The 13,754-nt window shown below is 51.0% G+C and overlaps 2 protein-coding genes across 2 annotated transcripts; both read left to right on the forward strand.

Annotated features, from left to right (window-relative positions):
* Window positions 1-2,887: 2,887 nt before the first annotated feature.
* On the forward strand, window positions 2,888-3,823 carry LOC311428038 (olfactory receptor 14C36-like; the record flags this gene model as incomplete). The annotated part of the gene is made up of 1 exon (XM_084539600.1): window positions 2,888-3,823. One exon carries the CDS (start codon window positions 2,888-2,890, stop codon window positions 3,821-3,823), a length of 936 nt encoding a protein of 311 aa, XP_084395726.1.
* Window positions 3,824-8,225: 4,402 nt separating this feature from the next.
* Window positions 8,226-9,140, forward strand: LOC311428039 (olfactory receptor 14C36-like; the record flags this gene model as incomplete). Its single annotated transcript, XM_084539601.1, has 1 exon — window positions 8,226-9,140. The coding sequence occupies one exon, from the start codon at window positions 8,226-8,228 to the stop codon at window positions 9,138-9,140; it is 915 nt and encodes a 304-aa protein (XP_084395727.1).
* Window positions 9,141-13,754: the final 4,614 nt, after the last annotated feature.

A 13,754-nucleotide genomic window follows, 5' to 3' on the forward strand; every position in this document is an offset into this window, starting at 1 on the left:
AGAGACTGTGAGGCCACTTCTGTCTGGAGGTGGCAGGTCAGCCTTGCCTTCTCCCTGGGATCTGCACTTTTGGGCTGACATCTGGCAGTGGCCCTGCTAGGCCAGCACAAGGCACCTGCTTGGCTGGTGGATCCCCTCTGCCTCCAGACCCAGGAGGACCCAGGCAGAAAGTAGGCCCCCAGATGGGTTGTCCTGTCCCTTCTGCTTGAGTCCATGACTGCACAGCAGCAGGCACAAGGCTTTGCTGTGTCTAGCCAAGAAGCTGCAAGGCCAGCAGCAGGCCCCTGGCTTGGAAGCTGCTGCTGAGGTGACTTGAGTCTGCTTGGCTGACAGGCCACAAGAATTATGATGGGTTGGGATGCCGTCTTCAGCTGAGAGAATGGAGCATCAGTGTGGGCGAAACTTGAGAAAATGCAGGATTTTGCCTAGAGAATCCTCTTGACATTTACAAGAAGAACCCAGTCTTGCACCAGAGGAAGAGGAACCCTACACATGGGCAGACTGGGACCCTGCTAAGTGAGCGGTGCCCAGCAGGAGGAAGGCCTGAGCACCACGAGGGATGCCATACAGCAGTGGTGCCTGCTCACCAGAAACCAGGCCAAGCTTCCTACAGAGCTGCCTTAGGAGGAGCATGGACACCAAGAAGATCTGAGTTATCAGACTCAGCTCAGACTCGGTGTAACACCTCACGGACAAGTGCCTACAATAGCCACTAAAGAGGTACAGGTCTGGGAGTCCCTAGGACAGCCTGGTGTGGAGAGGATCAAGGGTTATACCAAGGCTGAAAGTCCCTACTCTCATTTCTGACTGAAACTCACTGCCACTGATGAATTTGAAGAGACAAGTTGATAATGAGCCCAAGGTCCTCATTATTGCTATGCATGCACCCATGAACCAGGCAGGGGTTGTACCATTCTCCTGCACTTGGTCATGTACATCCCCATCTGCTACTGCACCACAAAGAGCCCTGAGCTGTCTCTGAATGTAAAGGATCTCCCTTCCCAGGGGACATGGGTCAAGGCCTGGCCCTTGTGCTTGCTGACACACATCCACTTTTCCTACACATCAGTGTCACCTTCACATTGCCTTTTTCTCCTTGTCCTCACTGCCTCCAGGGTTCTGCTCTAACGAGCTCCAAGGGAGGCTGTGTGAGTGCTGGCCCTCAGGGGGACACTGCAGGAAACTTGCCTCTGACTTGGACTTCTGGAGAGATGTCTTCAATTGTCTCGGAGTGCCTGAGGTTCATGGGCTCATCAGCAAAGCCCCCAGAGGGGTGATTGCAGTGCCTTGGGCTGGTGCTGTGCTGCTGAGCTGGGCCAGGCTCATGGGACAGAGAGAGCTCGTGGCAAGAGGGCCGTGGTGCAGAGAGACAGCTGTGCCCAGGAGCAGCTCCTCTGCACAGCGCAGCAGGGCTGGGGGCTCTGACCGCAGCTGGCATGCAGAGAGGAGAGAAGGAGAGAGGGCTTGGAGGCACTGAGGAGCGCAACAACAGAGGGCAGCGTGTGGCAGGACACATCTGCAGGCTCTTGACACCGTGAGGCTCTCGCAGCAGGGCCATGCATGTGGGGTTGCCAGAGGGGTCTTCTACAGCTGGCACATCTGATGGCTGATAGCATTTGTCAGGGTGGGTCTCTCTGTTTCTCCAGAAAGGAGTGGAAGATGCTTTAGAGAATGGCATCTATGGTTGGACATTTAGAGAGGAAGGCTAAAACTGGGGTTACCTGAAGGGTAAGATTTTTTCTATAGTCTGTGTTTTGAGCTTATGGCAGTGGAGTGCAGGTAGGTTTCAAGGTAATTTGTTGTCAGCATTGTGTAGGAGACTGAGACTCCTGGAGCATTGCACTGAGAGATCCATATGTCAGAAATGAACTTCATAAAGTGTCTTCAGCCACCTCAGGTTAAAGATTGGACCAATGTCATGTTTGTGGACTCCTCAGGTTTTTACTGAGCTGACGCTAATCTGGCTCCTGGCAAGGATATGGGCAGGTAGCAGGGACATGGGCAGGCAGTAAGAGGGAGCTGCTGCCAGAAATGTTGTGTTAGGGAGGGCTCAGGCACCTCCCTGCCATCCCCTGCAGGGCAGGCACCTTCCCTGGGACACCCCCTTCTCTCCTCTCCCACCAGCACAGCCTCTGCCCTGGTGTCCCCAGCAGGAGCTGCCTCGTCTGCAGGCAGAGCTGCAGCACAGGAGGGTCTGCTGAGTGTCCGTCTGTCCCTCCCTGGCCTTGCCTCCCCTGGCAGCAGCACGCTGGCATTCCTCTGGCTCCTCCAGCTGGCCGTGCTGCTGATGATCTTGTTTCCAGGCTGGCTGGGAATGGGGTTTCACATGCCCATGGGGAGAGCCATTGGTGTGCTTGGGGAAAGGGGAGTATGGGACTATGGGGACAGAGTGGGGGGTCTGGAGGTGGACACTTTGAGCTTGGATTGCTCTGCTCTCAGCAGTGTCCAGAATATTCTCAGGTGAACTTCTGAATGCAGTTTTCCTGCAGCACAGATCAACTGAAACCATGGAGAGGATCCACAGGATCCACAGTATTTCATGTGCAATAAGAACGAAATGTACAGGATTTCTGCCTTAGAGATTCTCCACAGGAGTAATGGCTAAGCTAGAAGAAAAGATACAAGTCTTCCTATGTTATTTACCTATTGGTGTAGGACAGGACTGACTCCTGCATTGCCTACAGCAGAGTCCTCTGTTCCAAAGCACAGTCTAAGGCAGCATCAATCCAAATGCAAGAAAGGAATCTGCCAAATATCTTCATGGAAGTGAGCAAGCATGTTGGGAGGCTTAAATGAGAAATGGAAATCCTTTTCCTTAGATAATTCTAATGTTAATAATCACCGTCTTTCTGTTCCTTGGACAGGAACCCATGCCCAGAACAAGCATATGCCCAACATCAGCTCTGTGAGTGAGTTCCTCCTGCTGGCATTCGCAGACACGCGCGAGCTGCAGCTCCTGCACTTTGCGCTCTTCCTGGGCATCTACCTGGCTGCCCTCCTGGGCAACGGCCTCATCCTCAGCGCCGTAGCCTGCCACCACCGCCTCCACACCCCCATGTACTTCTTCCTCCTCAACCTCGCCCTCCTCGATGTGGGCTGCATCTCCACCACTCTGCCCAAAGCCATGGCCAATGTCCTCTGGGACACCAGGGCCATCTCCTATCAAGGATGTGCTGCTCAAGTTCTCTTTTTTGTCTTCTTCTTTGGCTCAGAGTTTTCCCTTCTTACCATCATGGCCTACGACCGCTATGTTGCCATCTGCAAGCCCCTGCACTACGGGAGCCTCGTGGGCAGCAGAGCTTGTGCCCAGATGGCAGCAGCTGCCTGGGGCAGTGGCTTTCTCAATGCTGTCCTGCACACGGCCACTACATTTTCCCTGCCCCTCTGCCATGACAATGCTGTGGACCAGTTCTTCTGTGAAATCCCCCACATCCTCAAGCTCTCCTGCTCAGATGCCTACCTCAGGGAAGTTAGGGCACTTGTCTTTACTGTTTCTTTATTTTTTGGATGTTTTGTTTTCATTGTGGTGTCCTATGTGCAGATCTTCAGGGCTGTGCTGAGGATGCCCTCTGAGCAGGGCCGGCACAAAGCCTTTTCCATGTGCCTCCCTCACCTGACCGTCGTCTCTCTGTTTGTCAGCACTACCATATTTGCCTACCTGAAGCCCCCCTCCATTTCCTCTCCATCCTTGGATCTGGTGGTCGCACTTCTGTACTCGGTGGTGCCTCCAGCACTGAACCCCCTCATCTACAGCATGAGAAACCAAGAGGTGAAGGATGCAGTGAGAAGACTGTTTCAATACATGCTTCTTAAGCATCAGTAATGTGTTCAGAAGATGTATTTCTAATAATGTGGAATTTTGATTCATATTATGTTATTTCATTTTTATCTTTACTAGTGCTATCATAACATTATCATTGATAATAATCCTAACAGAAATAAAAGGGTATTTGGGAAGATGATATAATATTATTTTAATTATTTTTCTCTGATAATATTTTTAATATTTTTATTTTTTTTTTATAATGCAATTCTTAGCATTCTGAATGTTACGTTTTGTGTTAGTTTTCACCACATCATCTGTGACCCAGAGGCTTTCTCTGAATGTGTCAGGAGCGGTCTGTCCCCAAGTATCCAAAGATAAGCTGGCGGGGAAGAAGACCAGCCTGGCTCAGCAGAGAATTGTGGCTTGATCTTAGGAGAAAAAAGAGGGTTTATAAGCTTTGGAAAAGTGGGCAGGCCACTAGGGAGGACTTTAAGGATGTAGCGAGGCTGTGCAGGGACAAAATTAGGAAGGCCAAAGCTCATCTGGAGCTCAATCTGGCTACTGCCGTTAAAGATAACAAAAAACGTTTCTATAAATACATCAACACAAAAAGGAGGACTAAGGAGAATCTCCATCCTTTACTGGATGCGGGGGGAAACTTAGTTACAAGAGATGAGGAAAAGGCGGAGGTGCTCAATGCCTTCTTTGCCTCAGTCTTTAGCGGCAATACCGGATGTTCTCTGGATACTCAGTACCCTGAGCTGGTGGAAGGGGATGGGGAGCAGGATGTGGCCCTCAACATCCATGAAGAACTGGTTGGTGACCTGCTACGGCACTTAGATGTGCACAAGTCGATGGGGCCGGATGGGATCCACCCAAGGGTACTGAGGGAACTGGCAGAGGAGCTGGCCAAGCCACTGTCCATCATTTATCAACAGTCCTGGCTATCGGGGGAGGTCCCAGTTGACTGGCGGCTAGCAAACATGACACCCATCTACAAGAAGGGCCAGAGGGCAGACCCGGGAAACTACAGGCCTGTCAGTTTGACCTCAGTGCCAGGGAAGCTCATGGAGCAGATCCTCCTGAGAGTCATCACGCAGCACTTGCAGGGGAAGCAGGCGATCAGGCCCAGTCAGCATGGGTTTATGAAAGACAGATCCTGCATGACGAACCTGATCTCCTTCTATGACAAAGTGACGCGCTGGGTGGACGAGGGAAAGGCTGTGGATGTGGTCTACCTTGACTTCAGCAAGGCTTTTGACACCGTCTCCCACAGCATTCTCCTCAAGAAACTGGCTGCTCTTGACTTGGACTGGCGCACGCTTCGTTGGGTTAGAAACTGGCTGGATAGCCGAGCCCAAAGAGTCGTGGTGAATGGAGCCAAGTCCAGTTGGAGGCCGGTCACTAGTGGCGTCCCCCAGGGCTCGGTGCTGGGGCCGGTCCTCTTTAATATCTTCATCGATGATCTGGAAGAGGGCATTGAGTGCACCCTCACTAAGTTTGCAGATGACACCAAGTTAGGTGCGTGTGTCGATCTGCTTGAGGGTAGGAAAGCTCTGCAGGAGGATCTGGATAGGCTGCACCGATGGGCTGAGGTCAACTGCATGAAGTTTAACAAGGCCAAGTGCCGTGTCCTGCACCTGGGGCGCAATAACCCCAAGCAGAGCTACAGGCTGGGAGATGAGTGGTTGGAGAGCTTCCAGGCAGAGAAGGACCTGGGAGTGATGGTGGATAGTCGGCTGAATATGAGCCAGCAGTGTGCTCAGGTGGCCAAGAAGGCCAACGGCATCCTGGCTTGTATCAGGAACAGTGTGACCAGCAGGGCTAGGGAGGTGATCGTCCCCCTGTACTCGGCTCTGGTGAGGCCGCACCTCGAGTACTGTGTTCAGTTTTGGGCCCCTCGCTACAAGAAGGACATGGAGGTGCTTGAGCGGGTCCAGGGAAGGGTGACGAAGCTGGTGAGGGGCCTGGAGAACAAGTCCTACGAGGAGCGACTGAGGGAGCTGGGCTTGTTCAGCCTGGAGAAAAGGAGGCTCAGGAAAGACCTTATTGCTCTTTACAGATACCTTAAATGAGGATGTAGCAAGGTGGAGGTTGGTCTATTCTCCCACATGCCTGGTGACAGGATGAGGGGGAATGGGCTTAAGTTGCGCCAGGGGAGTTTTAGGCTGGATGTTAGGAAGAACTTCTTTACTGAAAGGGTTGTGAGGCATTGGAACAGGCTGCCCAGGGAAGTGGTGGAGTCACCATCCCTGGAGGTCTTTAAAAGACGTTTAGATGTAGAGCTTAGGGATATGGTTTAGTGGGGACTGTTAGCGCTAGGTCAGAGGTTGGACTAGATGATCTTGAGGTCTCTTCCAACCTAGAAATTCTGTGTGATTCTGTGTGTGGGTGAACCTTGAGAAACTGCAGGATTTTGCCTACAGAAAACTTTTGACTTTAACATGGAGAGCCCAGTCCTGTACCAGAGGGAGAGAAACCCCACACATCAGGTCAGACTGGGACCCTGCTGACTGAGCAGTGCCCAGCAGGAGGAGGGTCTTGGCACCACGAGGGATGCCATACGAGCTGTGGTGCCTGCTCACGAGGAACCAGGCCAGCTTACTACAGAGCTGACTTACGAGGGGCATGGCCACCAAGTAGATCCGAGTTACCACGCTCAGCTCAGATCTGCTGTGACACCCCAGAGATAAGGGTCTGCAGCCAAAACGGAATGATGTGGAGGTCTCGGAGTCCCTAGCAAAGCCATGTTTAGACAGGGTAGAATACTGTGACAAGGCTGAAAGTCCCAGCAGGACCAGGTCTTTGTGTCCATGGCTATGAATGTTGTCTCTGCCACTGAGGCCCATGAGGAGACAGCTTATCATTAAAGCATCAGGGCCTCATTGTCTCCTCGCTGCCACTAATGAACCAAGCAGGGGTCGTACCATTCTCCTGCACTTGGCCATGCACATCCCCATCTCCTAATGCCCCACAAAGAGCCCTGAGCAAGGTGTGACTGCTAAGGATCTCCCTTCCCAGGGGACAGGGGTCAAGGCCTTGCCCTTGTGCTTGCTGACACACATCCACTTTTCCTACACATCAGTGTCACATTCACATTGCCTTTGTCTCCTTGTCCTCACTGCCTCCAATGTCCTGCTCTAATGAGCTCCAAGGGAGCCTGTGTGAGTGCTGGCCCTCAGGGGGACACTGCAGGAACCTTGCCTCTGACTTGGACTTCTGGAGAGCTGTCTTCAATTGTCTCTGAGTGCCTGAGGTTCGTGGGCTCATCAGCAAAGCCCCCAGAGGGGTGATTGCAGTGCCTTGGGCTGGTGCTGTGCTGCTGAGCTGGGCTGGGCTCGTGGGACAGAGAGAGCTCGTGGCAAGGAAGCCGTGGTGCAAAGAGACAGCTGTGGCCAGGAGCAGCTCCTCTGCACAGCGCAGCAGGGCTGGGGGCTCTGACCGCAGCTGGCACACAGACAGGAGAGAAGGAAAGAGGGCTGGGAGGCACTGAGGAACGCAACAACGGAAGGCAGCGTGTGGCAGGACACATCTGCATGCTCCTGACACCGTGAGGCTCTGGCAGCAGGGCCATGCATGCAGGTGGGATTGCCAGAGGGGTCTTCTACAGCTGGCACATCAGATGGCTGACAGCACCTGTTGGAATGGGTCTCACTCTTCTTGTAATTTGGACTAGGAGCAACTTAAGAGAATGGCATTTATGAATGGGCATTTCAGGAGGAAGACTGAGGCTTGGTTAGTCTGAAGAGAAAGGCTTTTTTGGATTCTTTGCTTTAAGATTCTTGCAGTGGAGGGGAATCTGAGTGAGTGTGAGCACACAGCTTGTGCAATGGGGTCTGTTAGCAAGAACAAGGAAGAGATATGGGGACAGAGAACCAGTTCCCAGCAAGGACATGTGTAGGCAGTGAGAGGGAGCTCCTGCCAGAAATGCTGTGTGAGGGAAGGCTCAGGCACTTCCCTGGGACAATCGCTGCTCTTCTCTCCCACCAGCACAGGGCAGCTGAGACCAGAACAGATGGACAGACTGGCTGTGCTCTCTGAAGTACACTCTGCACTAGAGGAATAGTATCTGTGACTCTGAGGATCCACAAGGCTTTGCTTGTAGTGCAGCAGGAATGACAGTATAGAAAAAAGAAATTGCCACAGCCCTTCTTTGCCATTCGGTGATTTGGGAGTAAAAATTTCTTCATATGATGAGTTAAATTGATCTGAGAATACCCCATGTTCCTCTTAATTTTATTTTTTTTTTTATAGGTAGGGACTGTTAACTACACTGCCTGCAGAAGAGTCCCCTGTTCCCATGGACTACCTTAGGCAGCATCCGTCAGGGCTCATGAAATGGACATGCCTAATGTCTGCTTAAAAGGATGATATTGAATCAGATATCAACAGATATTTGTGTTGTATTTTCTTATTGCCTTTTCCCTCCTTGGGAGAACCCCATGGCCAGAACCAGCAAATGCCCAACATCAGCTCAGTGAGTGAATTCCTGCTGCTGGCATTTGCAGACACGCACGAGCTACAGCTCCTGCACTTTGCACTCTTCCTGGGCATCTACCTGGCTGCCCTCCTGGGCAACAGTCTCATCCTCAGCGCCGTAGCCTGCGACCACTGCCTCCACACCCCCATGTACTTCTTCCTCCTCAACCTCACCCTCCTTGACCTGGGCTGCATCTCCACCACTCTGCCCAAAGCCATGGCCATATCCCTCTGGGACACGAAAGCCATCTCCTATCAAGGATGTGCTGCTCAGGTCTTTCTCTTTGTCTTCTTGATTGCATCAGAATTTTATCTTCTCACTGTCATGGCCTACGACCGCTACGTTGCCATCTGCAAGCCCCTGCACTACGGGAGCCTCGTGGGCAGCAGAGCTTGTGCCCAGATGGCAGCAGCTGCCTGGGGCAGTGGCTTTCTCAATGCTGTCCTGCACACGGCCAACACATTTTCCCTGCCCCTCTGCCATGGCAATGTTTTGGACCAGTTCTTCTGTGAAATCCATCAGATCCTCAAGCTCTCCTGCTCAGATGCCTACCTTAGGGAAGTTGGGGCACTTGTGTTTAGTTTTTCTTCAGCCTTTGGTTGTTTTGTTTTCATTGTGCTGTCCTACATACAGATCTTCAGGGCAGTGCTGAGGATTCCCTTTGAGCAGGGCAGGCACAAAGCCTTTTCCACGTGCCTCCCTCACCTGGCAGTTGTCTTTCTGACTATCAGCACTTCCATATTTGCCTACCTGAAGCCTAAATCAATCTCTTCGCCATACCTGGACTTGGTGGTGACATTTTTATACTCGGTGGTGCCTCCAGTATTGAATCCTCTCATCTACAGTATGAGGAACCAGGAGCTCAAGAAAGCCCTGTGGAGATTGATGATTTAATGTGTTTCAGGAGAATAAGTGCTCAGTCTGCTTCTGCAGATGAGTCTTAATGTCACTCATTATAGGAACAGCCTATATTCTGTTTCTTTTCGTTTCTGTGTGTGCATTTTATTAACCGATTTCCTTAGTTTTAGTTCAGTTATTGTTACCCACTAAAATGATATTGGTCATTCCAATTCCACTTTGGTATATATTTTTCAAGTCTAGCTCAGCAACTGTACACAAAGATCATGTCTGTCTGTGTACTTCAGGAATGAGCTTGCACTGCCTGGTCTGTGTGCAGGGGTGCAGAGGAAAAGAGTCCCATCCCAGCAGCACGGCCAGGGAGCACCAGCGCCTGGGGCATGCAGAGCTGTTCTCTTGCCACTGCCGCCCTGTCCTGCTGAGCCCTGCTGGTGGGGACAGGCCCGGCTGCTCCTCTCACTTGGTGCCAGTGCTGCTGTGGGGCTGTGCTGGGACTGCAGGCAGGGACAGGCAGTGGGCACGGCAGTGGCACAGCTGGCCTCCACTGCAGCACTTCCCTCCTAAGGGGGGATCTCCTCCGAGGTGGACTGAACAGAGCTCATATGCTCAATCTGGTGTGAGCAGGCAGAGGAGAGCTCTGCAGCCACAGGGCATGCAGCAGACTCAGCAAAGGAGCCTAGCAAGTGATTCCTTGCAGCCCTGGGGCAATGGCAGTAACCTCATGAGCTGGGTCTGCCTCCCAGCCTGCCCAGCACGGCCCTGCAGAGTGCCCCCGTGCCCGGGCACCACAGCCCCCTCACTCTGCAGAGCACCACCGCCAGCTGGGGCTGGGGCTGGAGCTGGGGCTGGAGCTGGGGCTGAGAGGGTGCTTCCCCTGAGTGTCTGCTAGGCCAGATTCAGGCTTCCAGACTTGAGTGTGATCTTCACTGTGCACAAGGAGCTGAGAGACCGCCAACAGGCATGGGGCTGGAACATTGTCTACAAGGTCCCTCTTGCCATATCACCTCCCAGGACTGGCACGGAACTGACTCCTGTGCATCAGAGAGGCTGGGAGCCCAGCAGGTGTGCCATGAGCTTGGAGGATCACAGCCAGATTATTTCCACCTTGGCAGCTCCTGGGCAAAAAAGGCGGTGCTTTGTAGGTGTGGTATTCTTTGCTCACTGGTGCATCAGAAACACTAAGTCCAGCAGGAAGCAAATGGCTGTTAAATGGCATGTGAGGTGAGCTCTTTCTGAAGTAGCTGACAGGTCACCCTTGACTCCTGGCTGGGATCTGTGCCTTTAGGCTCACATCTGCCAGTGTCCATGGTAGGGCAGCAGAAGGCACTTGCTGTGCATGTAGTTTCTGAGATCGGCTCTTTCTAAGTAGCTGGTATGCCCCATAGTGGAAGAGGTCTGTCCTGGTTTCAGTTAGAACAGAATTAATTTTCTTCCTAGGAGCTGGTGGAATGCTGTGTTTTGGCTTAGGATGAGAAGAGTGCTGATAACACCCCGATGTTTTAATTGTTGCAGAGCAGTGCTTATACCAAGCCAAGGACATCTCAGCCTTTTGCTCTGTCCTGCCAACAGGCAGGCTGGGGGTGCAGTAAGAGCTGGGAGGGGACAGACCCAGGACAGGTGACCCAAACTAGCCAAAGGGGTATTCCATACCATCTGACGTCATGCTAAACAATAGATAGGGGTGGCTAGCCGGTGGGAGGGGGGCCGGACAGCTCAGGGTTAGGCTGGGCATCGGTCAGCGGGTGGTGAGCAATTGCATTGCGCATCACTTGTTTGTACATATTATTATTAGTAGTACTATTATCACCATTGTATTATTATTATTATTATTATTATTATTATTATTATTATTATTATTTTATTGTTATTATTATTTTCATGTCTTATTAAACTGTCTTTATCTCAACTCATGGGCTTCACTTTCCATTTCTCTCCCCCGTCCCAGAGAAGGAGGGGGGAGGGGGAGCGAATGGCTTTGTGGTGTTTAGCTGCCAGCCGGGTGAAACCACGACAAGGTCTTGGATAGGGGTTGTCATGTCAGAGGTGTCAGCTTTTGCCTGAAGTCATCCTTTAGGACTGCTTTCAGTTTTCGACACAGAGGGGGCCACTGCCTCCAAGGCGCTTGGGGCAAACTGAACCATGCATGAGGGTTTGGAAAAAGATAGCCTGGGTGCACAGAAGCCATTCCGTATCCAAACGTTGGAGGCAGGAAACAAAATTTTGGGGTGGTACAAGAACTGCTGGGCACATTGTTCAGGGTTCATATACAGCCTTTGAGTTATTTTCCTTCCTGACTTAGGTGCCATGTCAGTCTCAAGAAAGGAGTAGCCAACAGATATGAGACAGATACTCTGAGATCATGAAATCCATCAGAAAGCTGCCCCTAGGAAGATGACTGATATGGGAAAGTCAGGAGAAGCCTGGACAACAGAGATGTGAGATTTGAGGGAGGGGAGAGATCAGCAGAAATTAATGATTTCTGTGAGGTTAGAACATTCAGGCAATGTTGATTTTGCTGTAACGCTGGCTTAAAACAGTCATGTAAAGCCCTTCCCCTATTTTAAGCAGTGACATTAATCCCCAAACCTAAATGCTACTCCACACCCTGACAGGAATCCACTACTCTTATGCCTGACCTCAAAGTATCCCTTCAAGCCAAAACACAGCCTATAGCCGCTTTCCTTTATCTTTACTCTCTCACTCACCCTGATCTGATCAGCTTGTGGGCCGCAAGGAGGAGATGGGTGGGGATGCTCTGAGGAGCTCAGCTCTGCCTCAGGATCTCCTGCCCCAGCAGGAGGAAAGTGACTGTGGCAGGGACTGTGAGGTCACTTCTGTCTCTGCACTTGATAGGGCAGCAGAGGGAACATGTCACAGAAAGGGACTGTGAGGTCACTTCTGTCTGGAGGTGGCAGGTCAGCCTTGACTTCTCCCTGGGAGCTGCACTTTTGGGCTGACATCTGGCAGTGGTCCTGCTAGGCCAGCAGAAGGCACCTGCTTGGCATGCTGACTGGGGGATCCCCTCTGCCTACACACACAGGAGGATTCAGGCAGAAAGAAGGCCCCAACATGGGTTGTCCTGTCCCTTCTGCTTGAGTCCATAAGTGGGCAGCAGCAGGCACAAGGTTTGGCTGTGTGTAGCCAGGAAGCTGCAAGGCCAGCAGCAGGCCCCTGGCTTGGAAGCTGCTGCTGAGGTGACTTGTGTGTGGTTGGCTGAGAGGCCGCAGGGAACCTGCTGGGTTGGGATGCCTACTTCAGGAGGGGTTTCCACCCTGATGGAGCTTTCTTTGGTAGTAGGAAAGAGCAGGAGAGAAAAAAATGCCACAAAGTGTTCCAGGAAGGCTGGCACTGGTCACAAGGAGTAAGATATATCCCTCAAAGGGTCATGCTGTGGTGCCAGAGGTCACCCTCTGATCAGACCCTGGCTTTGTGTTTCAAGGAACAGCTGGGGAGGGCTGACTAGACATTGGTGAAAGTAAGGCATGAGAGCAAGATGGTGAACAGAGATGTGTGTCTCCAGACTTCAAGAAAATAGGGCAATATCTGGGACAGTATTGGAAAGGCTGCAGAGAAGGCAGAGGGTGCTGGTAAAAAGGGAAGGCCCAACAGCCTTGAAGGTTTTTCCCCTTGGCAGTAGCTTATGAGGAGAGATGTTATACTCATTGCAATGGGGCCTCATTGATTCCTTGCAAACCCATGCAGCAGCTCAGAGGTGTCATACCAGTGTTCTTCTCATGGCATCACACTGCCCACCACATCTCACAGACCCCAGGAAAAGCCTTGAGCCAGACATGGCGGTGAAGGATCTCCCCTTCCAGTGGCTGGGGTCAGGCCTTGGCTCTTCTGCTTCACTAAAACCAACAAAGACTTTTCTCAGCACAGTGCTTTGCTTGTCTGCAACAATTATCTACCTTAACTAATCCCTGGGGAGGCTTTGTTAGTAACAGCCCTCAGTGGGGCCCATTAATACTCCAAGTCACTTCAGCTTTTCCTTCTGACTTTACTTTCTCTAGCAGTTGCATCGTTCTCCTCTCAGTACCTGAGCTTCATAGACTAAGCGCTACAATACGCCATGGAACTCATTAAAATGCAGAAATTCCTAACATTTCTTCCATAGTTTTCTTTAAGGTTTCACGCCTTGTGCAGCTAATTGCAGAGCTTGCACAACATAGTTAAGGGAAAAGATTTCACAAAGCAAATAATAAAAATATTTTCTTGTTTCAAAGGCTGAATTTTGTTGCATTTCAGTTTTGAGCATCATTCTCCTATTGCTATTCATCCAGGGTGACTTCTTTGGAGACCTCCATAGGGAGGAAGAGCAGAGTCTGGAGGTCTGACACCTTCACTGCCAGCAGTGGTCTTTGTCCCTGTAACTGCAGCCCAGCCCAGCACATGAAACCCTTTCTAAAACAAGTCACGTTTTTTTTGGGGGGGGATAAAATAAAATAAATAGAATAAAACTGTAAAGAAAAGAAAAGAAAAGAAAAGAAAAGAAAAGAAAAGAAAAGAAAAGAAAAGAAAAGAAAAGAAAAGAAAAGAAAAGAAAAGAAAAGAAAAGAAAAGAAAAGAAAAGAAAAGAAAAGAAAAGAAAAGAAAAGAAAAGAAAAGAAAAGAAAAGAAAAGAAAAGAAAAGAAAAGAAAAGAAAAGAA

This window comes from Aythya ferina (assembly GCF_964211825.1).
Source record: "Aythya ferina genome assembly, contig: HAP1_SCAFFOLD_29, whole genome shotgun sequence".
NCBI classification, from domain to species: Eukaryota; Metazoa; Chordata; class Aves; order Anseriformes; family Anatidae; genus Aythya; species Aythya ferina.